The sequence below is a fragment of the Argiope bruennichi genome, chromosome 1, assembly GCF_947563725.1.
Source record: "Argiope bruennichi chromosome 1, qqArgBrue1.1, whole genome shotgun sequence".
In the NCBI taxonomy this organism is placed as follows: domain Eukaryota; kingdom Metazoa; phylum Arthropoda; class Arachnida; order Araneae; family Araneidae; genus Argiope; species Argiope bruennichi.
In genome coordinates, this window is record NC_079151.1 from 102,440,063 (window position 1) to 102,468,012 (window position 27,950).

The 27,950-nt window shown below is 26.7% G+C and overlaps 1 protein-coding gene across 1 annotated transcript; it reads left to right on the plus strand.

Annotated features, from left to right (window-relative positions):
- Positions 1-77: 77 nt before the first annotated feature.
- Positions 78-27,804, plus strand: LOC129966401 (putative sodium-dependent multivitamin transporter). The gene is made up of 12 exons (XM_056080825.1): positions 78-590; positions 3,035-3,100; positions 4,064-4,183; positions 5,391-5,542; positions 6,581-6,721; positions 9,306-9,441; positions 12,807-13,014; positions 16,133-16,287; positions 18,503-18,714; positions 22,104-22,201; positions 24,605-24,717; positions 26,912-27,804. Exons 1-12 carry the CDS (start codon positions 255-257, stop codon positions 26,960-26,962), a joined length of 1,788 nt encoding a protein of 595 aa, XP_055936800.1. The 5' UTR covers positions 78-254; the 3' UTR covers positions 26,963-27,804.
- The last annotated feature ends 146 nt before the right edge of the window (positions 27,805-27,950 follow it).

Consider the following 27,950-nt stretch of genomic DNA (forward strand, 5'->3'; position numbering starts at 1 on the left):
TGCTCATCATTTCATCGAAAGTCATTGAAAGTGATGTGTGGTATAACCTCGATTAGTTCCTGATTTTATAAGAAAATGCTCTTTTATCGATCTCGCAAAATATTCAATGAATTCTTTGCAAGATTCTTTCGAATACTTAATATAATTCCATTTATTTAAACCAACCAACCTAAGTCATTAACTTCTATACATCCACGATTATTTAATTGCATTGTATATATTTTTCAGCGCTGTTTCTATACTTTTTATTCAACATGACACAGTTACTAGGAATTACTGATTATGTAGTGATAGTTTTTATGTTGGTCATATCTGCTTTGATCGGTTTGTATTTTCGATTTTCCGGGGATCGCCAGAAAACAACAAATGAATTTTTAATGGGCAACAAGAAAATGCATATAATTCCAGTAGCTGTATCCCTTATTGCCACTAGTTTGTCTTCTATCTCTGTATTAGGCATGCCAGCAGAGCTGTATTTGTATGGTACACAGTACTTTCTCAGCGCTTTGGGTATTCCAATTGGGGGACTAGTGGCTGCCTATGGATTCTTACCCATTTTTTATGAAATGCAAGTATCCACATCTTATGAGGTAGGAAGTTTCTGTCTTAACTGTTAGCTTTTAATTCATATGTTGTATTCCATTATAATACTTTAATATCTGATATTTTTTTTGCACTATTCTATTATTTGTGCGGCAATTTTTAAAATGTTTTATTTTTTTACGATAATATGCAGTAGCGAGCAATATTAACGCTTTGTCCAAGATTTTATATTTCGTTTTTGATGTAATTATTTTAAGGATGATTCATAGCAATTATGTGTTCCTATTGCATAATGAACGAAATTTCCTTTTTTGAAAACATTTTTATTCGCCAATATAAAATTATAATATCAAGCTCGTAACAAATGAAAATGGCGCGTTTATATTGGCTATTATTTTATAATAAATAGACAAAAACGTATGGACTATGTAGTGTACTTTTAAATGGATTATGTCGTATACTTCTAAATGGATTATGTCATATACTTCTAAATGAACTATGTCGTATACTTCTTAACTATTCTTTCATTTATTTATCTGACAAGAAATAATAGTTGTTATTTTTTTATATTTATCAAGAGCAGAATCTTGAGAAAAATAACTTTTCATGAAAATACAATAGACAATTAAAAACCACAAAAATGTGGTATTTCGAACTATATCACCATAATAATTAAGTGAGATCATCATAGAAATTTCCCAAAATCATTTAAATTGCGACATATTTCTCATTTTCACAGTAAATTTTTAATTATTTAATTAATAAAATAATTTATTATATTTTTAATTTAATAGAAGTAATAATAAAATGCATTCCATTTTTATTGAAATTTTAATTTTAAAATTATTTTTCTTTACGACTTTTTACTCATTTGTTTTGAATTATATAAGTGGGATGGAAGATGAAAAACCATTCTATGTAAAATATTTTATAGTAATAAGAAAATGTAATTATAAAGTAAATACAAAAGCATTTAAAACATTCTGGTTTATTCATGAAAAATCAGGTATAGAATAAAATTTTGACGCAAATAATTTTGAGAATTTTCGAATTATATCTTTTTTAAAACTTTTTAAACTATATTGTATGTTTTTATATTATAATTTTTATTGAAATTTTAAGCTCAAAACTATTCTATTGCAATTTTACACTCCTTTGTATTGAATTATGCAAGCAAGACTGAAAATAAAAAGTCATTCTCTGCAAAATTCTTTATGGAAATGCTGAAGTGGAACTATAAAGTGCATACTTAAACATTTAAAACATTCTTGTCACCCCATGAAAAACAGGTATAAATATAAATTTTGTCACAGATAATTTTGAGAGTTTTCAAATTAGATCTTCTTTTTGAACTTTTCTTTTCAAAAGTTCGAAACAGGTATGTTGTCTTCTTTTTATATTAAGTTAATCTTCCCATTTTTTTTACAATAAACCAAATATTAAATTCTATAATTAATATTTACATTGAAGGATAGAAAATAATTCTTCCAGTTATCTTGTTTTAACAAATCTTCCAAGATATGAGATGTTTTTTTTAATAAATAATAAATTTATTTTTCCCAGTGCATTTTCTTTAATCCTTTATTTACCGATGGTACATAAAACTACCATTTAAATCTGTATGATCACAATATGGCTATTTTTTTCTCACGATATTTAAAAACAACACGAATAGTGAAACTTAAATAGCGAGAAGTAGATAACAGCTAAAGAAAGAAATTACAAGTATTTAATTATTAATTAAATTAATTGTTATTTGATTAAATTAAAAAAAGGTTTCTTTTTCCTCTTTTCTGCCTTATTTTACTCTAAAACTTCAATAATTGTGAAAAATTAAAATTGAAAAACCCATGGTAAGTTTATTTGGTAAATAAAGAGTTAATGATGAAGCTATTTTCAGGATGAATTATTTTGCAGAATTCATAAAATTGTTTCTGATCAGAAATTTTTCAAAGCCATAATATCAAACATCATATCGATATTCAGAATATCGATAATGGCTTGAATATTTCATTGTGGCTCATGGTTCAATCTATTTAATATGAACTTTTCTATCTGAATCACAGCCACAATTTTTTAAAGGATCAAAATCACAAATTTTGGAAGGATTCTATTCTTTTAGAGTGTCTGTTTCCCAATAAATTATTACTTCTTTTTGTAAAATGTTCTGGAATGTAATTTTAATTTACTTTATAATTTTCATCAATAAGAGCGTTAAGCATTCAAATTTTTAAAAAAAATATTCAATTGCATCAATAATCTGGCATTTGTTGCTGAAAATAAAAGTGTTCCTCTGACTAAATAAAATATTTTTATAACTGAATAACAAAGTCTCTCTTTCACTAATATATATTTTGATTTTTGTTTGGATTAATTACATAAGAAGTGAAAAGGCCTTTCCATTTTCTAGTTACACATAGAATAAATTAAAATGTAAAAATCAAAAATTATTTTTTTAGATTTTTTTTTAATTTTATAAATATACTTTTAGTATTTAGAAAGAAGATTTGGCCAAACAACTAGAACACTCGCTGCCATCCTTTATACTTTCCAAATGGTAAGCTCAATTTTAAACATATTTTATATGCATTCAAATTATTTAATATGGGGAAATGAAATGCATCGAATTATAATGGACTCAAAAATTTCGTATTTGTGTATGAATAAAAGAGAAAGTATTTTAGAAAATGAAACTTCTTACTTTATGAATTCTTAGTCCGAGCGAAAAATCTAAACCTTAGGGGAAAAATTTACGAAAAAAATGTAATTTGCAATAAAATAACAGGATCACTGGTTTTTCGTTTCTAATAACATCTAAAACCTTTCATCTTTTATATGCGATAATAGAAAAAAAATACATTAAATATTGCCAGTTTTTATTTTACGATCATGTGTAAGGTTTCGAATGTAACATGAATTCAAAATGATTGTGTTAAACAAAGAGATGAAATGTTTAGTTTCAGGCTATAGGACAAAGTAGGACACAGTTGCATACAAAGAAATTACCTCCAAGAAAAACTGAAGTGAAAGAAAAAAAATAAAGTGAACATTGATTTTTATTTAGAAGCGAATTGCCAATTTATATTTTCAATATGTCAAGTGATTGATTTTCAACTTCAGTTTAGATTTATAAATTTATTTATCAATGTTAAAAAGAAAATTATATAATTTCATACATATAATTTCATTCATACATATGTATGAAGGAATAAGAAATAAGAATAAGTCTGGAGCTAGATTCAAATAACAAGCACTTTGAAGGCTTAAGGAATATCGTGGCCATTAAATGCTTTTTAATTCATTGATATTTTTCCATTATAAATCAAAAATCTCTGTTATGTAATTGTTTTCGGAATTTGATGTAGCATACATCCATAAGAAAATTCGTAAAAGAGTATTGCTGTAAAGTATATTAGGTAAAAGGCATATAATAGTTGGTTAAATATTACACCTTAATCAATGAAGTATCCATCCTGACCGTCCTTATAGAATCAAAATGTTTATTCTTATGTTATTTCAGATACTTTATATGGGCGTAGTGCTGTATGCTCCAGCATTAGCACTGAATGCTGTTACAGGTTTATCAACTTGGGCTTCAATTTTCTCACTTGCAGGGATTTGTATGATTTATAGTTCACAGGTACTCTTCCCTTTGGTAATACATATTTACTGCAAATGTATGACACATAAATGTATTTGCACTGTAATCTTTGGAAATTTTCAGCATAAAAAACTTATAAGAATAAATATAGAGCAAAAGATCTAATAGATTTGAAATCGGTATAAGCATATAATTTCTTGACTTAATAAAGTGCATTCATTTTTATTTATATTTTTGTTTTTACTGCTTTATACTGTATATTTAGATTCATTCATTACTTTCTTGCATGCCTAATATAGAAAAAGTATAATAATTGTCAAAAAACTTAAACTCAAGATTTTGATGAATATCCAGGTTTTAGACATATCAGAGTTCGAAAAAAACATTTTTGAAAATTGTCTGTTTGTGGCAAAGATAACTCAAAACCGCTTTGAGCTGGCAAGTTGAAATTTGGAATACGGTCTTTACATCAAATCTGCAAATTACTCTCAAATTTGAAATAAAATCTGTTCAGAACAAGTCCGTCTGCCTGGCGATTCGAATATAATCTAACTCAATAACTACAAAATGGAGAAAGGTAGGTGGATAAAATTTGGTTCTCAGATTTAACATCTATAATGTAGACACTTATCAAATTTTGAGCAAATCGAATAATGAGTTGATTGTCTGTCGGTACTTTCAGAAACATGTAAACGAGATCATTCAAAAACATCGTGATTTAAATATATCAAATTTGACATAGAATTTTATGACTACAAATGCAGTTTTGTGTCAAATTTTTGTTTCAATTGTTTGAAAAAGGCGTGTTTAACACACCCATTCGATTTTTGGATACTATTAATGCATACCAGAGATTAATCTCCAAATAATTCGCAAGGATAACACCATAGTTTTAGTAAAAATGCTAAATTCATTCAAAAGTTAATATTGCGTATTTATTGTGCACCAATGCCATGTAAGATACTCTTTGGCATAACAAGTTCATTAGAGCATATCCGAGAAAGTTTCGAGGAAAAAACTCTTGCTGGCTCTCATAAACAATATATTAATAAAATATGAATTTAATTCTTTCTTTGATAAAATTAAAATTATTTTGCATAGCAAATACTTGCTATGTGTTTAATTTACAAAAACCTATACGTTTAGAATTTCTGAATTCGTTAATGCCCATAAGTATTTTTGCAACAATGTGCAAGTATCTTCTCCTCATATAAATATTTTGTATAAAAATTGCTTTTTTTTCTAGGGAGGACTGAAAGCAGTGATGTGGACAGTAGTATTTCAGTCTAGTCTTATGTATTTGGCGATGGTTGCTGTTGTAGTTAAGATATCGATGATGTTAGGCTTCACAGAAATCTTCAATATTACTAATGAAGGAGGGCGATTCATGTTCTTTAAGTGAGAATTTTACTATGAATTTTCTTATACTATAAAGCATGATTTTTTTTCATGCATCAAAATATTAAGACAATACATCAGAAGTTCAACATTTCAAAATTGCTACTAATCCCTTAATTAAGGTGAAATTTCATACTAAGCCATGAAACTATTTAAACAAAGAATATAAAAGTTTCCTTGATTTTCCGTGTTCATGAGTTGGAGTTTATTTTGCCTATAACTAGGGTGAGAAAAAGGTTTATAGAAGATTTGCTTATTTTTTTACTAAAAATATATTGAAATATCATTTAAGTTTCAAATTAAAACATATTGGCATAAATAAAAAAAAAATCTTAAAATTATCATCAGAAAAAAACAGCTAAATAGAAAAAGTGTTTTATAAAAATATCCTGCAAACTACTCTTCTTATTAATGATTTTTCAACCTTATGCTAAGTAAACTCTTCCAAACGTGATACACAATGTTTCTGAAATGGACAATTATTACTTATGAACACATATATTTTTAAAAGTATTGCATAAACAATTAGAATGAAAAATAAAAAGTAGTTTTATAGCAACTATCCCCTTTCCAGCTATTAAAAGTATTTAAAGTATAAAAAAAGTGAGATGAATTTTCAAATTGCCTTCAAAAATGGACACAGATTGGAAAACGATTAAATTTCCTCTTTTGAAAACTGGCCACGTTTTACCACGTTCTGTTGCCACTGGTAAAAAATAGATAATATTTTATTATTACAAACTTATAATTCTAAAAAAAATAAAACACCTTACATGTCTGTTTTTTTCTTAACAGTATCTTTTATAATCGCTTAATTATATTTTTGATCGCATTACTAATACAGTAAGAACAAGAAATTACAAAATAATGCTTGTGGAAGATGCAAAAAGTACTGTAAAGGCGAAAGTAATGGCAAAATTTTCTATAATACATTGTATAAATTATAAAAATGTATGAAATTAAAACTTCACAACATTTTTCAATAAAATTATATAACACAGCTATGGATTCAATAAAACATTTCCTTTTATATTTCAGTTTTTCCGGAGATCTTACAGAACGTTACACATTTTGGAACGGTCTTGCAAACGGCAGTCTGTTTTGGTTGTTTATGTATGGAACGAATCAGTCACAAATACAGCGATTTTTAAGTGTTGGAAATTTAAAAAAGGCTCAACAGTGAGTATGAGGTGAATAACATATTAAAAAAATCATAAAATGCATTTCTAAATTTTCTGTAGAGTGAATTAATTCAAACAGTTTTTTTTAAGTTAGTTTGAGTAGCTGTAGTTAAGCAGCTATATCAGTTTTAAAAAAATGCATTATTGCAATTATTGATTTTGTTGTTGTATCTTTAGAAATCTGTTTATAATTATTTCATAATTAAAATTTGAAATCATAAGAAATTGCTCATAAAATAACTAAAAATCAACATCAGTTCAAGATAAAAAGAAAAATCTATAAATGAATGTTTTAATAGGATGTGTAGCACAAAATGTCATCCAAGATGATAATTCATAGTTTCAAATAGAATACCTCAAGTAATTATTATTTAAAAATGCTAGTCAATAAGTAATTACTGGAGACATATAAGAAAGAAAAAAAAATATTTCAAGAAGAGAAGAGAAGACAAGTATTTTAGCCTTTTAGAAACCCTAATTGATAATTCATAGTTTTAAGTAGAATAGAACAAATAATTTTGATTTAAAAATAAGCTTAAAAGCAATTACTTGATAGATTTTAGAAAGAAAATAACTTTCAAGAAGGGAAGTACAGATAGATCTTTCAGAAAACTTTTTAGAAATTTTTCCTATATTAATATTCTAATTTATAGAAAATTTGCCGCTCTAAAGACAGTCAAACACCATTACAAAAAAAATATTTTATTAAGGGGGTCTGGGACACAAAAATCGTCAAATTTTCGAAATTTTTTTTTTTAGCTCAAAAAATTTTGCATGCTTTTCTGCTTAAAATAACATTTAAATCATGTTTCTGTCTTAAGTAGAACGAGAGATATCATAATTTTTGTTGACCCCTGCTTTGAAATTCCAACTGTCAAAAAGGCGTTGCCATGGCAACTTCATCTCTTTAAATGTAAACAGACATTTCCCGGCACTGTTTTAGCTTAATTTTTGATTTTTTTTTTTTGAAATACATTTTTAAAGAATTTATTTTAAATCCTAGATTTAGTTTGTATGCAACTCAACTCCTTCAATAATGAAGTGAAACGAAGAGATTCAGTGTTTATTAGAACCTCTGTGTTTACATTTCATGAGACAACGTGCTTTTTAATTTTCTGCTCTAAAGTTTGTTTTCTTAATTGTAAATGTAAAATTAAATTAAAATAAACACTTGTGAGGAAGGGAGGCGTCTCTTATGCATCTGGAAGCTTTTAAATGTATTTAAATAGTTTTAATTCTTATCAATTTTATTTTTAAACTTTAAACGCATTTTTAACCATGTTGCGTTTTTTTCATTATTTGTTGTCATCAAATTGATATAAGTCCAGATCATATAAAGATAGAGGTCTGAAATTTGAAACACGTACTTTTCAAACTGTTTGCCTTAATTTTGATTCAGCAAATTAAAAAAAAAATTTTACTTTTCAAGATATGAATATTTTTTAAAAAAGTACACAAGATTTTTTATAATATTTTTTTAACAATTTTTTTAGTTTTTTTTTAAATTAATATTTTTTAAATTGCCGAATCAAAATGAAAGAATATATATTTTTGTTTGATTTAATGAAAAAATTTTGAAAATTGATCAAAAATATTTTGAGTTATATCGATTTAAAACAACGTCACTTTTTTTTTAAATTTAAATTTTAAGTTTAAAAAATTTTTTTGAAAACTTTTGGGTTGTGATTTTGCTTATTAATAAGATGGTTGATCAGTACAAAAAATTTCAAAATTTTAAATTAATTAATAAAAAAAATTTCAAAATGTGTCCCGGACCCCCTTAATTGAGTTATTAAATTAAATCAAATGTTTCAACTAAAATAAATTTATCAATTAAATTATTTATCTTTATTTAAACAGAAGAATTCTTAAAAATAGTATTTAATGAAAACAACAGTGAGACTCATTTAAATCATGATAATAAGTAATTTAATGATTTATTTAACGAGTTTTTCGTTAATGCTGCGATAAAAATTTTCAATTTGTTTATTCAAAAGAGGAGAATCATTAAATTATTCTGCTGGTTGTAATAGCAAAAAACTGTTTAGTTTTTATTTTATTTCGCATAAAAAATGAAGCATCAATGAAAAAGACTTTATTTATTCTGTTACATTTCATATAACATTTGCATGTATTTTTACAGAATAAGCAGATAAAAAATTAATTAAATTATTAATCACCGAAATTCAAATTAATTAATTAATTAATTTCAGGATTAATCACTGAAAGTTCGCCAAAGATTGCATGATAGAGAAAGATTCAAAGATTCATTAAAAATGTTAAATTCAAGCCAAAAAATTTTAATTCGTATCTATTGTACACCAATGCCATGCAAAGGCATTCTCTGGGATATCAGCTTTAATAGAAAGTAGGCGAGAAAGATTTTGGGAGAATACACCAATTGGTTTTCTTATTTATTCTTACAATAATTACATTAAAAAACATTGTAAGGATCAAAACAATCAAGGTGGCAAATTGGGTAGAATTGCTTAGCAAACTTCATGGAAGTTGCGAATTTAAGTACAAATAATCTCCAACAGAAAAAAAAGTAATTAACAAAGTAATGATTTATTTATTACCAGAGCATTGCTTCTGAGCATTCCTCTGGTGGTGTTTTTCTTCTTCTTCATGTTCTGGGATGGAATTTCTCTCTATGCCTTGTTCCATGATTGCGATCCAATGAAGGATGAAAACGTAAAACTGAAATCCGCTGACCAAGTAAGTTAAAAAAAATATTCTTTGTTATTACATCATTTTTCCAAAATTCAAAATTAAAATCTTGGTTTAATTTAATGCGTGTTTTATTTAAGAATAAGAAGAGTTTTGAAAGATTTTAATTAAAAAAATAGATTTTAGATTTACTACATAATTAAAAAAATAAATAATAAATTCCTATAATTAAAAAAATATTCCTACTTTTTATACTTCTGTGCCCTCGTTGATAGTAAATAAATAATTTTTAAGGCCTTTAATTCTTTACATGACTTATCTGTATCACGCTGTATTCAAATAAATTAATAAACCCATCTAATCAATTCAATCAAGTTAACAATAAAATGTTTTTTCTTATTTTTCCAAAAACCTGAATCTATCAAATGTAAACTGTTCTGCCATTTGTAGGACAATTTAGTGTATTATGTGCTATTTGCCTTTCTGAATTAAGTACTTGTTTTTTCTTTCTCATATAAGTTGAATAGAGAAAGTATAGTAATCATCCAAAATTCTAATTTTAAATTTTGACGAATCTTCATCGCTTTATATCTCCCTGAGTTTGAAAAACACATTTTTTAAAATGTCCGTCTGTCTGTGACAAAGATAACTCAAAAACGCCTTGAGTTAGACTGTTGAAATTCAGTACGCGGGCTTTACACCAAATTCGTAGATTTCGATTTAAGAGATTTTTCTGTACAGGTTTTTCTCAAATCTGTACAGAGAAATGCCGTCTGTCCGGCTGTTCGAATAAAAGTTAAGGCCGTAATTACAAAACAAAGAGAACTAGAGAGATAAAATTCTGTGCACAAATTTTATAGTACTAATGTAGACATCTATGAAAGTTTGATCCTAATCCAAAAGGAGATCAGCCATCTTTTCGGCAGCAATTTCAGAAACCTGTTAACGTGATAGCACAAAATCGCAATGACTTATGATTGCACTTGATCAACAGATCAAATTTTATATGGTATTTTGTGACTGCAATTATAGTTCCTTGTCAAAGTTTTGTTTTAATCGGTTGGGTAAGACGGTTCTAAAACAAAGATTCGATTTTCGGTAAACATTAAACCGCATGTCAGGGATTAATCGCTAAATATCTCGCCAAAGATGACACGATAGATTCAGTAAAAATACTATTTTAGCGCCAATGGTTAATATTTCAGAAGTATTGTAGTGCCAAGCAAATCGTTCTCTGCGATAACACCTTTAGTAGAGAGTATGCGAGAAAGTCTCATAGAGACCACTCTCTCAATAATTTCAACCACTCTCTCTGGTTGAAATTATCTCTATTTTTAATTAGTATCACTTCACTTACAACAATTATTTCGATTAATTTTGTATATTAATTATAATTGTTGATGAAAATATTTTTATAACCTTCATTAATAAAGAACAACTATTGAATGAAACGTCTCGAAGCAACCGGTGAGAATTTTCTTATGCTTCAGTATATTTTGGAACGTCTCAAAACTGATTGTATATCTGACCGATTTACTACACCTGCTTTCGTTTCTCTTGGTGTGCAAAAATATTCATTAATTTTATCGCAGATAACAGTATGTACCTCCTTAAAGAGTGATTGGTACATAGAGGGTTGATGGGCATTCTATAAATGACTACAATACAATCATTAAAACTGAAAATTAGCACACGTGCTTTCGTTTCTCTTGGTGTATAAATGTTTTTGTGAATTTCATCCCTGATGACAGAATGTACCTACTTAGAGAGAGATTAATAAATAGAGGGTTGATGGGATTCTTTAATTGATTACTATACATTCATTAATACTGAAGACAGTAAGTCATTTAGTTTTGACCAAGTCATGCAGCACATGACAAAAATCTATGTAATGAAGTAGTCATTTATTGCATTATGCTTTTATATTTATGAGCAAAATTTAATGTAGTATTTATAATGGACACAACGGAAGCCGGTGTCGCTTCTTATCAAATTAGCTGTAGACGGTTAAGTAGTAAGAACGTCATATTTAGGAAAATAAATAAAATATTTAATCTCAGGACTGGAAAGAGATGTCAATTTTCACATAAAAACAATTTTAAAAACATAATTATATTATTTTAATGTTAAAAATGTATTTTATATAAAATATAATATTATTATTCCTCTGCAACTTCTGACCTCATCGTTTCGTTCATTTCGAGGGCATTAATATTTTCTGCATAGAAGGTGAAGGCAAAGGCAGCTTAATGGCAGAGCGGTTAATTATAGCAATTACAATTTTTATTAATGCAAAGTATGATAAATTATTATTATATAACTTTCTTAAACTCTTTTTTAATTCATAGTAAAAAAACAACAAAAAAAACATCTTTAGTGATTTCTTAGTTTGAGCTCTTAATTTCTGAAGAGTTCAAACTATTTATGCATCCACTTTAGTTAGACTGCATATCATGTTAGAATAAATATTAGTTTTAATTACAAATTTGTATTAGTTTTACTTATTTTCAGACAATATTTCTTAAAGCGAATTTTTGGATATAAACGATGTCAAAAAAAAAAATATCGCAAGATTTGAATTTGCCACCCTTCGTGCAATAAAGTGTTGGCAAGCCTATTAAAATAACAGTTTGACAGCTGATAGTTTAGGATTAGTAAAAATGAAGCGTTACACGATAGAACAACGTATTAACACCAGATTTGAATAAATAAAAAAAAGTTTTAGAAAGTTATTTTCTTTAAATGGTTATATTTTTATTGAATCGTAAATTAAACAGGATAGGGATATATATGGAAAAATACACAAGACAAATGGCCACCACGGTTTCACTGGCACATACGCATTTTGTCGAAATTTTCCATGACATTTGAATAAATGTGACTGAATTTTGTTGATGCAGCGTTGCATTTCTTCCTTCAATGCACGTGCGCTTGTGGGTCTGCTGGCATAAAACTATGAATTCAAAAAATGCCATAAAAAGTAATCCAATGGTGGTGTTAAATCTTACGATCTAGAGGGCCAATTCTCAAATTTTCGAACTGTGGCCGCAGAATATCATTATTTTAAAAATTTTGTTCAACAATGAAACCAAGTTGTTCTATCGTGAAATGCTCCATTTTTACTAAACTTAAACTATCAGCTGTCAAATTGTTTTTTTTAAATAGGGATGCCAACACTTTACTGCACGAATGGTGGCAAATTCAAATCTTGACTCAATTTTTACCAACTGTTTACCAACCCCATTACCAACTGTTTATTCTGATCCCATCAACTTTGTATCAGCTAAATACCACAATAATAGTATTTAACAGATCTTAATCTAATCAACGAAAAGATTATTCTGATACATAGTTAATTACACTAGAGTCTCGTAATAAAAAAATTACTCCATGATTTTTCTTTTTTCTTTCAGTTGATGCCTTATGGTATTCTGTACATATTTGGTAACATACCAGGCCTCACAGGTTTATGTATTGCTGGGGTGTTCAGTGCTTCACTTGGATCTCTTTCTTCAGCTGTCAATGCCTTAGCTAACATTACAGTAGAAGACTTTATAAAGCCTTTCTGTTGCTGTAAAAATATAAGTGACACATGGATGACTTTAATAGCCAAATTACTAGGTATGTTATTGTTTATTGATAAGAAATCAATAATATTCAGATTTTGTGGCGATGAAAAAATGTACATATGAGGCATACAAAAAGGTTGATATCAAATAGCAAATAATCTTTAAAGGCGAGAGGGAGTAAACATTATATGCTCATATATATATATATATATATATATATATATATATATATATATATATATATATATATATATATATATATATATATATATATATATATATATATATATATATATATTATTTATTAACATTCTAAGGAATATTAACAATGTTCTTAACTTGAAGAATTTTAAAAAATCTGAACAATAATTTAACGTATACAAGAATTTTTCTCCCAATTTTTTGAAGATAATATTGTTTGTGTATATTAACATTAATTCCCATAATGCTTTAACAATTACATATTCAATAATATATTCATAAAGTGCTTTTATTTTATACTTATTATCTAAAATCGAAACAAACATTAGTTAGGAAAAGGGACATTCTATAACATACAGAAATTACAACATTTTATTCAAAGTATATTTCATGTTTTAAATAATGCAAGATGAACTTAATTACTTAAAATGTCTGTTAACTTTACAATTCCATCATATTTATAGTTTACAGTTGCACTGACAATGTTATTAGAAAATATGCTTTGTCTCATAAAGAATCATTTATATGCAAAACGCCTTCAATTTCTGTTCCACATTGTCAAGTGTTAAAAAATGTTTTATTTTATAAAGAGTCGTTTATATTGTATCCATCATTCGTGCAATAAAGTGTTGGCAAGCGCATTAAAATAACAGTCTGACAGCTGATAGTTTAGGGTTAGTGAAAATGGAGCGTTACACGATAGAACAACGTATTAACACCAGATTTTCTTTTCTTTAAATGGTTATATTTTCATTGAATCGTAAATTAAACAGGATAGGGATATATATGGAAAAATACACAAGTCGTTTATATACAAATATACCTTCAATTTTTGTTAAAGAGTTTCATTTAGGGTACATGTTAAAATCATATTCCTCTAAAAAGATAAAATCACCGAATTTCGAAATTTACATATAAGATTGATACTCATTCCGTATTGTATTTCCTAAAAATGCTCAAACATATTCTTTTTTTAAACAATTTATTCTTTATTGAAATTCCAAATAATATGAAGTTATTAGGATAATAAATATTTCTGAAGACTTAAAGTTTATATTTTTAAAATTTAAAACAAAATTCTAAATGCAGAAAGGAATAAATATTTTGATTTATTGTATTTATAAACATGGCGCATGATCTAAACGTGGTATTTAATTTTGGACAGTAAATTTCCCGGCCATTTATTACGATCAATTCATATAAATTATTTATTATATTATTATCGATAAATTATTTTTTATTACGGAATGTTAGTATACAAAGAAAGTGAATTTACTACCATACACAGATTTTTAATACAGATACCATATACAGATATATATATACTACCATACTACCATACTATACTACCATACATATACTACCATATGCAGATTTTTAATACAGATACCATATACAGATATATATATACTACCATACTACCATACTATACTACCATACATATACTACCATATGCAGATTTTTAATACAGATACCATATACAGATATATATATACTACCATACTACCATACTATACTACCATACATATACTACCATATGCAGATTTTTAATACAGATACCATATACAGATATATATATACTACCATACTACCATACTATACTACCATACATATACTACCATATGCAGATTTTTAATACAGATACCATATACAGATATATATATACTACCATACTACCATACTATACTACCATACATATACTACCATACACAGATTTTTAATACAGATACCATATACAGATATATATACTACCATACTACCATACTATACTACCATACATATACTACCATATGCAGATTTTTAATACAGATACCATATACAGATATATATATACTACCATACTACCATACTATACTACCATACATATACTACCATATGCAGATTTTTAATACAGATACCATATACAGATATATATATACTACCATACTACCATACTATACTACCATACATATACTACCATACACAGATTTTTAATACAGATACCATATACAGATATATATATACTACCATACTACCATACTATACTACCATACATATACTACCATATGCAGATTTTTAATACAGATACCATATACAGATATATATATACTACCATACTACCATACTATACTACCATACATATACTACCATACACAGATTTTTAATACAGATACCATATACAGATATATATATACTACCATACTATACTACCATACATATACTACCATATGCAGATTTTTAATACAGATACCATATACAGATATATATATACTACCATACTACCATACTATACTACCATACATATACTACCATACACAGATTTTTAATACAGATACCATATACAGATATATATATACTACCATACTACCATACTATACTACCATACATATACTACCATACACAGATTTTTAATACAGATACCATATACAGATATATATATACTACCATACTACCATACATATACTACCATATGCAGATTTTTAATATCTGTCTCACATTATGAACTACACTGTCTTCACTAAAATACTTTATTCTTTTCATGAAGAATTACTAAGGTATAGTCTATCCAATATCGCCAAAATTATTTAGATGAAAAACATTTTAAATGATATTATAGTATCATATATCATTTAAAATATTTTAGATGATTTTTAAAATTTTTGATCTTAATATAACTATTTTGTTTTCATAAAAATATGTCATATACATGATTTTTTTTTTAATTTATAAATCATATTTTTAATTTCTTTTCTTTCCAGAGAGAAAATATGAATTGTGATTCAATGAATAAAATATTTTGAGAATCAAAATCGCCTGATATTTTGCATAGATATATTAGACTATACCATTTCAAGTTAAACATTGTATCAAATTCTAACATTCTAAGTTATGCTTGTTAAAAAAATTTTAGTGTCACAGTTAGTCAGCTACCATTAAGACAGATTAAGTTGTCCTATCTGAATTAACGAGAATAAATTTCTTTCTGACAGCTGTAGGATACATTTTCCTCATATTATTAATGGCTTTAGTGTCTTCCCATTTCCGAGGTGTTTTTGAAGCCGCCAACATTGTTCTCGGTATGATAGCTGTTCCAATTCTAGGGACTTATTTACTTGGAATGTTCACAACGACAGCCAATGAACCAGTAAGTGGTTAATTTTGTGTAACTTGATAATAATAAAAAAAAATTGCATTAACTAAAATTCATATTTTTTCCTCATTTAAAATAATTTGATGGTCAAAATGCTATCGTGGCTTGAAATATAATTTTTTTTCTTAAATTTGTATAAAAATGAATATGTGTTATTTTATGCCTTTTGAATTTGTTAATATATACTGATAACAAAAAATAAGTGCGGCTGTATTTTGGCGCAATACAAGGGAGGCCTTAATTTGGAAAGACCAAATTTAGTAAAAATATGCTTTTGAAGGTTAAAAATGTGCCAATTAGGGCAGTTTTTCCTAGAACTTTCAATTACGATTTTACATACTTAAAAATTAAGTGAGCTTTTAATATTTTTCCGATATAACTTCATAAAATTTATTATGAGCTATGCATTGTTTATAAAAATTATTTTTTCTATGATATTATGATATTAGATATGGTGATCATAGCAGACACTCTGCTGTATTCCACGTCCAATTCATTGACGTAAAAATTCCATATCCACTCTACTACGTAGAGATTAGTTGAAACATTTCATTACATAATTTTGAAAGCAAATTACTCACAGAGAAATCCCAATATTAATAAATGTTCCGTCATTGAAGTGACAAAAAGACTTCAAGATGATAAAGAAAATCTTTAACATGATGATAAGAAAATTTTTTAATATAATAAACCATGTGCTCTTATATTTAGGGTCGCTAAATTTATTGTCTGTGAGTGGTTCGAATGACTGGCAGGTAAAAAAATTTGAACTAATCTATGAATTCATAAAATTGTAACAATATTATATTTCGTGCATTTGATGTAACGTTGCGTCATGATTTATTAAAAATTATTTTGAACATTATTTGTCATATCTTTTTACATTACATTAGAGAATAATATCACAGTAGATTTTGTATGATCTTGAAAAGCATATTATGCATTCACAATAATATACATGTTCTTACCACTGCTATGTACATTGTATTTATTCTTGTGTTAAATCATAGGAAAATATCTGAATTAAGTGTGAAAAATCTAGGTAAAGATTAATCATGAAAGAAAAAAAACCGTTCTTAATAGTATTTCTGATATAATCTAAAATGATGAATGTGTAATTTTTCAAACTAGCAAGCATCGAGACGAAGAAAGAAAAAAATGAATATTTTACCCATGCAAATATATTTGCGAAGAAAAATATGGGAATGGTATTTATTTCTATTATTCCAATATTCTGGAAGTTACCATGTTTTAAGACTAGCTACGAATCCATATCTGAAGGGAATTATTGTCTCTGAAATGATGTTTTCAGTTAATATACGTCAAAATCCCCTTTGATAAATTAGAAAATGTACAATGATATTAATTGTACATTTGATAGAAAATGCGCAATGATATTAATACAATTAATATCACAAATCATCAGTCTGGAATAAAAATTTTGAATTTCAATACAGAATTATCTACGACTTTTATTATTAACTGCATACAAAAGACCTTCTTAGTATAAATTTTATCTCTTGTTTTATATTTATTCAAAATGTAAAACTGGGAATTAAATATTTTGAGCTTCAATACAGACTTGTATTATTAAGTGTGTGCAAAAGAACTTCTCAGGATAAATCATATTCTCTGTCTTAAATTTATTCATAATTCAAACTGAAGTATAAATCCAGTTTCTTTAACCCACTAATGATACTGTAATAAGTTATTGCCAAATGAATATCATCAAATAATTATCAAATTTCATTTAGTTTCCTTTTCAAAAAAAAATTAAAATATTACAATAATATTAGAAAACATTTCATAATTAAATAACACTAATAACAATTACATTATAACATTATAACAATATAAAAAGATTATACCATTATCAAATTTACTTTCGATATCAATTATATCAACCAGTCTTTTCAACAATATTTATTATGATTTACTCTTTTGATAAATGTTAATTAATATTCATTTCGAATTTTTCAATAGTAAATTTATGATTATATATATATATATATATATTTTAAAATTTTTTAAAATGTTTATTAATATGCGTTTTTTTAACTGATTTTGTTAAAATTTGTTTTTTAAATTAATTAATTCTAATAACTTCAGTAGTAATAAATTACACTCGCTGTTATTTATATTATATTTGATAAAATTATGAAATCAAATTTAAAAAAACTGTTAAATTTTCCATTTTCTATTTATACAGGGCGCACTTACAGGTCTTTTATCAGGAATGGTAATGTATGCTTGGGCAGGTTGGGGCGCAATTGTTACCAAACCGCCAATCCACACTTTGCCTCAAAGCACCGCAGGCTGTCATATAAAGTCAAATACAGAATTTTTCAACATCTCATCTGAAGCGACTAGCATCACAGAAAACTTTACAGAAATATCTCACTTCATAAGCAATGAAGAAAAGTAAAAGTCATTTTTTTAAATTTGGAATAATTTTTTTTCTTTATTTTGGAGTAATATAGATAATTTCCAAATTATGTTAGTGTAAAATACAAGAAATGAATCGATTTTTATCGTGAGAGCGAATCATGTAATAATTAAGTCATAATTATCATAATTCCGAAAATAAATACCTGACTTTTCATAGTTGCTTCCTAACACTATCTTATGGATTTTAGATTTGCTTGCACGTTTTATATAAATGAAAACAGCAAATGCTGTCTGTGATATTAACGAATTAATGTTATATTTCAGGTATTTTCATGATAGAATTACGATTATTTTAAATAACTAATAATTGAAAAACAAATGAATTCGTGGCATGGAAAGAATGGCAATTTATGTCGTTGCCAATACCAATATATTTACAATATATTCATCTCTCTATTAAAAATAATAACAACTGTATAATATTATGTTTAATTATCTAAGAAACATTCATATAATTAAACACGGTCGTCGTACTTTTAATAGTAAAAAATAAATAAGAGTAAATAACATTATGAAACGAATTATTAAACGAAAAAAATTAAAGTATTTCCGAATAACATTTTAATAAGTTATTTTTGTCACCCACTTTTTATTGATAAATCACGAACATAATTTTGATAGATTTTGATACAAAAATATTTGTTTCAAATTTTATATGTTATCGGCAATATATGAAATGTATGCATTCTATATAATACCTTGATATTTTATAGAATGCCAGACATTTTTTGAACAAAAAAAATGAAATATGATAATGATTATACGACTCATCTAGTCATTGCATGTAATATCATTCTATAGAATACCCAGTCATGCTAAAAGCTATTTTAGCAAAGTATAAAAAAAGGCCATGATAGTACTATTCTTTAAAGAGTTTTGAAACAAAGAGATGACAAGATATCAGTTTCTCATCTTTATTAGCGTCACCACACAAAGAATGAATTTTTTTGCCGATGCTTTATGCATGCATATACATCACTGGGTTACTTTAAACATACACAATAGGCAGAACATACAGAAAGTTTCAAGGTAAGAATGTCACCATCATTCTGGTTTAATCCATTGTCGAATATAATTTTATCCAAATTTTATGAAAAGATTCTTTTTTCTTGCTTTTGAGATTTTAAATCTTATCGGTTTGACATTTGGTTTTGGAAATACTTGAAATATTTAATTTTTTCATATATTGTCAAGCACTTTTCAGCATTCTATAAAATGCCTAGGTATTTTATAGAAGGCCGATTTGCATACATTGACGGTAACATGAAATATATCTGATAAAAATATTTGCAGTGTTTGGACTAAAAATGTTTCGAATGTTTAATGTTTTTCGACATTTCAGATCAATTCTGGTTTTCTGTAAAATGTCTAGGTATTCTATAAAACGCCGACTTTCATACATTGACGGTAACATGCATATTGAATATATGCCTGATATGTAACATTCATATATAATGCATGACATTTGATCTAAGGAAAGCTTGAAATGTTAAATTGTTTCATACATTTCAGACCAGTTCCCGGCATTCTATAAAATTTCTAGGTATTCTATAGAACTCCGACTTTCATGTTTTGACGTAACATGTATAATGAATATATGTCTGATATGAATATTAGTGTATTTGCATGCAATTGCATAAATATTTTCAAATATTCAATTTATTCAATCTTTCTCGCTAACTAGTTTGAAAGGAAAAAAATACCTTAAAGTCTAAAAATGTGAATTATTACTTTCGTTATCATTATTATTATTTGTTTTGCGTTGAGTCTGAAGATTTCAGTAAATACTACTAAAAATACTGGGTACGGAGTTTAGCCGGGGTTGGCTCTTGTGGAACTAAAACTCACATCAATAAATCAATCAATCACTAAAAATATTGGGAAATGCTGCCGGCGTCCTGGCATAGGGGTAACGAGTCTTCCCTGTGATCTAGGCGTCTCGGGTTCGAATCCCGTTTCGAGCATGGTTGTTCTTCATCTTTGTTCTATCTGTGATGTGTGTGAATGTGCCCTCCCCCTCCCACCCGTAAATCGGGGTTGTGCAAGCGAATGTGTGAGTTTCATCTTCATATGAGCAAGAATTTAGACATCGGGTGCTCAAGGGTCTTTACTCTCAGAAGCTACTGCTCCCCCTTTCCGTGATGACACGACATCATCATTGGAAATTACAGCAGGCAGTTTTATTAGAGCCAGAATGGCAATTCTTTCTTTCCTTAAAACTACTTGGTTGAGAATATTCAACGTTAAGAGCAGAGCATAAATACTTTTTGCACTTCCTATTAATTAGATTATTTTGCATAACTTCCGGTCTCATAAATAATTTTATTCTTTTTATACTTATGATCAGGAATAAAAAATGTTATTGAACTTTTCTCACATTACGGAATTTTCTTACTTTTACAGTTCGAATAAAGGTTCAATGAAAGTGGATATTGTGCCATTTCATACACATATCGGTATCTCAACAACAATTCAGAAGTATTAATTAATTGATACTGAAGAAAATACTTTTTTTTAACTAGAATGTTTTATAATTTACATACGCATTGTTAAAAACGCCTGAAAAACAATAAATGGATTTCAAAATTAACGTTAACCCTTTCTAGGGCCGTGGGAAGTATGCTTCCAACCAAATTTATCAATCTTTGTATGAAATTATGTAGTTTGGCATAGGTTCAAACAAATTTTTTTAGTAAGTCAGAAACTTAGATGCTTCAGTTCTTTATCTCAGACAAAATTATGTGTCTTGATTTGTTACTTAATTATTAATTAACCAAACTGATTAATTAATCAAATTAAATGTATCTAATAAGCTAAATGAATTCCTTTTCTTATTCTAATTTCAAGCCTAAAAATATTTTAACATAATATGACTAGAAAAAAATGGCCCTTAAAAGGGTAAAATAATAATTTGTAGTTGATTAAATGCTTAGTGAAATAAAAAAAAAATGGCAATTTTTTTAAAAAATGCATAGAAATTAAATCTACATGCAGAATCGATAAATATCATGATGATGAACAGTAAATTTTTTTCATATTCTATTTTGGGTATGATTAAAATATATGGTACCACCGCCAAACTAGAATTTTTCTTTAGTGATAATTCGCCAAAAGAGATATTCAACTACCAATATGTTAGATGTAGTTCTTGTGGCAACCATACAAATTTTAATGAATATTTAATGTTTGGCATGATTTGACGTATATTTACAATGTACAATTTTGTTTTCTTTTTCTTTAAAGTTTTCAATTATAGCTTAAATTTAAATGATCAATCTATTATAAAATTTTAGTTTATTAAATATATTTTTCACCTCAAAGAAATTTGTATACCACTAAAAATATTTTTAATCTTTTTTTAGCGATATTTTCCCAATTTACAAATGGTCGTACATGTGGCTTCCTCTATTTTCTACAATCGTAACATTAAGCGTCGGCTACCTGGCTAGCTGTCTTTTAAGTAAGATAACATATATTTTGAAGATAATAAACATAATTAATTTTCTTTCCACTTATATACAAGGTGCAAGGAGATATTGCTTAAAGAATAAATTTTGTAAATGCTATAAATGGTTTTATATTCAATTTTAAATTTTTGTGTGAAGCAGCCGATGTAATGAACATAGAGGTTTGGTTTAGTTTAGTTATATTAACATTGAATTTAACAGCAACATTATTGCTACTTTAGAAATATTTTTGTAATTCTCAACTCCGGATAGATGACCACGACGACTCCTGAGCTGTAAACTGCTTCTTTAAACTTTCGCATATCACCAATACGTGTATGTTTAGCACACGATGTCTGATTTAACATGTATTAAGCCATTAAGCCATGGAATTTTTTTAAGTATTTTTTCTATTATTCATTAATTTAGATTTCAGAGTAAAATATTCAATAATGAAATCTTTTTCTTTACTTTCTGGAATTTCCAATCAGATCACATTCATAGAATTAAAAATTTAATTAATTAAATAATTATAATTATCAGTGAAAATATGAAATAGTATATTAATTTAATAGTTATGAAGATTTTTCCTGTAATTTAGAAATTACATATATATATTATGCATAATTTTCAAAACTGGAGCACATTGTAAGGTCGAAATTCATATCGTTATCATTGTATCATCAAATTATTAATCAAATATTTTTCTTACATTGTTGAAAGTTAAAGAAGAACGATTCAGTTTAATATTTGTATAGTGCTCATGACGAATGATGAAGTAAAGTTATAATATCATCGAGAATGTTCAAAGATGAATGAACCCGATAATGGGAATTTTATTGCCGCTGTTATATCATGAGATTTGAATCCATATTCATGTGTACAAAGAACAGAACAATTAATCTTACATGATTTTAATGTTTATTAAAATTTGATAGATATTAAAGCTATATAAGAAATAGTTTCGTGATGGAATATTAAATATTAAATCATATATAAATGTTTGAATTCAAAATAAATGCAATGAATATTCCCAGCGAACCCGCTGGTCGTAAAATTGAGACTAGTACAAAACAAAGAAAACAATATGAATTTCATTTCAACTGAAAAGTGTGGCTACAAATTTTTCGGAACAGTTCTAAAAAAATTGTTAAAATTCAGCCAAAAAACTAGCTATACAGACAGAAAGAATTAAATGAAAGGATTTATAGTGATAAGAATGAAAGATTTCCATTGATGTACAAATGAAAATATGATATTTCGAAGATAATTTAAGGTAGTTCATAAATTATTTTTATCCAGCAATAATTTCTGAAATTAACTCTAATAAACAATAAACAAACAAAAAAAAACTGCAGTATTTTCCGTTATATATATATATATATATATATATATATATATATATATTTGAGAAACCGTTCTCAGGTGCGCATTTTCGCACTTTAAAACTTATTTGTAACAAATTTGGTAATTCCATAAAAAAAAAAAAACGTTTTCTCTATAGAATTCGCAAGCTCAGAATATATATATATATATATATATATATATATATATATATATATATATATATATATATATATATATATATATATATATATATATATTTAATAGACATATAAATATTTGTAATGAAATCATGATCGTTTATAGATTTACCTTATTCATTAAAGTATTTCTCTTTGCCGATTAAATTTGTCCTGTATTGAAAGTTGTACCATAAAAACATTTGCAAATGCTTTTTTTGCCACAGTAATTTGAGGTAGTAATCTAATTTTCGTATAAACACTAATTGTAACAATTGATATTTCAGACATAATGTAAAATTACGCATATATTAAATCTAATTTAACTTAAGACTTAAAAAGATATTAAATAGAAAAAAGCAAAGATCGTCATTCAAGTAACGAATAATGCCAACTAAATTCGACACGTTAATAAAGGCGAAACACTTATGTGCATTTTATAAGAATGTTAAATCTACTTTCAGAACATAAAAGTATTGAATTATATATTCAATTGGAATCAAATTTAAATCTAGTAATTTTAACAAATAAGCGCATTTGTTATATTCAAAGTTTTGAATAATAGTACAAAAATAAAATGAAATCTTCCTGGCGCCATCTATCAGGAAAACTCAACTGCACATTCAAAAAAATTTTTCCGACTAATGACTTTTTTTATCACTTGTGAATTCCAAAATACTGTAATTTTTTTCTTTGACTTTTTGCTGCGAAGGAAAGAAATTTTTCTATTTTCCATTTAGCTAATGAAGTATGTCTTAAGTATACATACTTCACAGTACACATTTGACTTCGCAATATTTAATAAGCATGTATAACTTAAATATTTGAAAAGAAAAATATTTCAGTTTAATATAATAATCAAATGTTAAAAAAATCATTTTTTTATTATTTAAGAAATCTTTATTCATGTGCCTGAAGTGAAACGAGAGGCTGTTAGTCCATTCGTAAGAAAATGGTTTTTCAAATCCTCCAGTGATAAGGAGGAAACGAAAGACAAAAATAATGAAGTAAGTATTTATATATATATTATATATGGTTAGGAAATATGCATTTTAATCTCAAAATATCTTGAAACCTCTATTTTAACAATCAGCAATGCATACAAAACTGTTTTTGAATATTGATTCGCAATCCAAGGAATGGTGTATTCACAATACAAAAGTATTAATTTTACCAGTAAAAATAAAATTTTAATTAGGAAAAAAGGGGGGCTTTTAAAGCCATACTTTTAGTTTTTTTTATTGTAATTGTCATCATTTTCAGGTTTTATGGAGATTATCTAACTGAATTCTGTAATTCAGATTGTTCTTCTGATTCATCAATTTCTGGCCAAGGGAGGTTGATTTTTGGACGAAAATCTCTGGCCAGTCATCCAAAAAAATCACTGATTTGAAACCCAGCCCGGTGGTGACTCTTGATAAAATTTTCAAATTAGATTCATTTTTATTTCAATTTATTTTTGTATTATATTCTCCAGGTTTTTTTTACTTTGAATAATTTTTGTATAATTATTAGATTTTTACAAATCATCTTTTAAATGTCGGTGAGATTGATAAAGATACATTCATGAGGAAAATTAAATATTGTATGAATTAAGAAAAATTCATTTTGATAATAAACACAAGCCTAGCGACTTTTCGACTTAACCACTGCAATGATTCAGGCATTTCAGCTCAGTCTAGATGCAGTTGGCTCTTGAGCCAAAACCTTCAAACCAAACCAAAATTCAGGCATGTGTTATATAGGTGGACCATATTGTCGGTATTCTAAAAACATTGTTACAATTGATGTAGTATGGACCTTAACCTTTCTTGAAGGTCATCGTCAGTCTGTTAATTTTATTCTTCTCTATTAAGTTTATCAATTCAGGAAAGAGATGAAAATCGTTCTGTTCTAAGCCGCATTCTAGGTGAAGGGAGACTTGGTTGGAAGACTATCGCAACAAGTGATCTTATTCTAAACGTTTATCACATATTCGGAAGAATGCTGGAATCTCGGCAACAAGCTAGCAGAGCAGAATGCTATTCTTATTTGGGAAGACGAATGATTAGGCATTTCTGCTTAGTATTCTATCCTTAAATGAAAATTCAAAAAAACTTCCAGACTGATGAGGAGCTTCAAGGGAACCTTAAACGTTCATTTCATTTCATTGGTGCAACGTTCTTCTATAAGAGTATTGGAAACCGTGCCCATCGACATGACAAATGCCTGAATCTTCACAGCGATGATGTCGAAAAGTAATCATTTTGTGCAAAACTTTTGAAAATAAACTAATTTTGTTCTCAACTTTTGTCTACATTTAAAAGCCCATTGGACTTGGAAAAAAAATATTATTTCGTATATAGATGGATTCGAATTCTTTAGTGATTCGATACAGCAAATGCATGTATCTTCACAGCGAAAAATGTCGAAAGGTAACAATTTTGTACACAAATTGTGATAAATTAATGTTGTTCTCTACCTTTCTCTACTTTTTACGATACATTGGAGTTTGACAATAGTCGTTTCGTATATAAATGCATTCGAATTCTTTAGTATATACACTTAAAATTATTGACAATATATATTCTGTATCCTCTAATTAAATAAATCTAATAAAGTATTATTAAATTAATTTTTAAATCATAATTTTTTTTGTCTTGGTATTTACAATGTTCAGAGTTACTCCTTCTCTCTATGTTATTCTTTAATTTGTGCTAATAACGTTATTTTCAGAAATGTTAATATATTAAATGTTTTATATATATATACAGGAATTACAATCTACTTGGAGAATACGATATCTCATTGATTTATTAAAAGTCCATAGAGAAATTGAAACGTTTTTGGATCACTCTATATTTTTATATCATATTTTAACGCCTGTATATTGTTCTTTTTAGAAAAGAAGTAAAAAAAAAATATCTATAATTTAATGTATGGTAATATTCTGGCACTACAATTTGATGATTATATAATGCTTCAATTTTGTCATATGATTACAAATCTCATTAATTTTATTATTGATGTAAATTTATTAAAGATCATAGAGTAAGAATTTCAATTAAGATCATTATAAAGAATTTCATCAATGTAAGTCATGTAATTATAGAATTAAAAAAAAATTTAAATGTTACCTTGAGAATAATTTTGGTCAATGCAATAAATTTTGCATAGTATATGTGAGCATGAAAATAAATTAAATTGTTTCATATATTTCAGATTGAAATGAATAAGAATGATGTTTATGATAGTAATGGCACAAACTATTGAAGCTCGAATTTCTATGAAAAATGATTCTGAATAAATTGGAAACAGTCTTCTGTAAATGGAGAGATATGTGTCTTTTTTTAGATGAAAAGAAAACAACAACACACACACAAATTATTTCAAGGAAGGACCACATGTGAAAGACTGTATCTGAAAATTTTACATGGTTTTTTATTTCGCTCTTTCATTTTTTTGTGTGTACTGAACATTTTAAAAATGAAGCTGAACTGCAAAAACACTGTTTGTTCAACTTGAAATTTCTCTCACTTAATATAATTAAAAAATTAAAAAGAAATGAAAATTTGATTTTTATGAATTCCATGTTCATCGGAACTAAATAACTATAAGGTTTACTCTTTATAAGAAAGAAAAATATCTAACAAAATGTTTCAAAAAGCCTGCTTTTCTTTTCTTCAATATTCTACAAGTGTCATGTTTTGAAAATATTAGAAAATCGTTTGGATTAAAGCTGATTTTGTTTTTTTATATTTGTTTGATATAAACCAGATCTGATATGCAATTTAACCGAAGAAAAATCGTTTGTACAATTTCAAGTTTTTCTTTCTACCATGCTCAAGAACAAAAAACCCTTGAAGAAAATTTTTAAAAGATCCGTTTTATGCTATCGGAACCGAAGATATGAAACGAATTTAATAAGAATTTTTTATTATTTACTAATGCCTTAAAATTCAATAATTTATACAAATAAATTTGGTCTTTATAAAATATTTTTTTCAACTTCATTGTATGCTTCATTAAAAGAAAAACAAATGTGAAAGTATATACTTATTTAAGTTTGAAAAATAAATTAATTTACGTATTTTATTTTTTACAGGATTCTTATTTAAATTTAGAAATTAAGCCAATCTTCATTTGTTTTGTTATTCATGTTGTAAAAATTTAAAAAAAAAGCATTTCAAAATTTTTGTGAAAAATAAATATTATTTTTCTATTTACCTGGTTGGAATTTTTTTTCGATTTAAAAAATACA

Bases quoted from the DNA above. Each gene is read 5' to 3' on its own strand.
- LOC129966401 (XM_056080825.1), top strand. From the start codon at position 255: ATGACACAGTTACTAGGAATTACTGATTATGTAGTGATAGTTTTTATG. The intron at 591-3,034 runs GTAGGAAGTTTC...ATATACTTTTAG, and splicing joins AAGTATCCACATCTTATGAG to TATTTAGAAAGAAGATTTGG. The intron at 16,288-18,502 runs GTAAGTGGTTAA...CTATTTATACAG, and splicing joins CAACGACAGCCAATGAACCA to GGCGCACTTACAGGTCTTTT.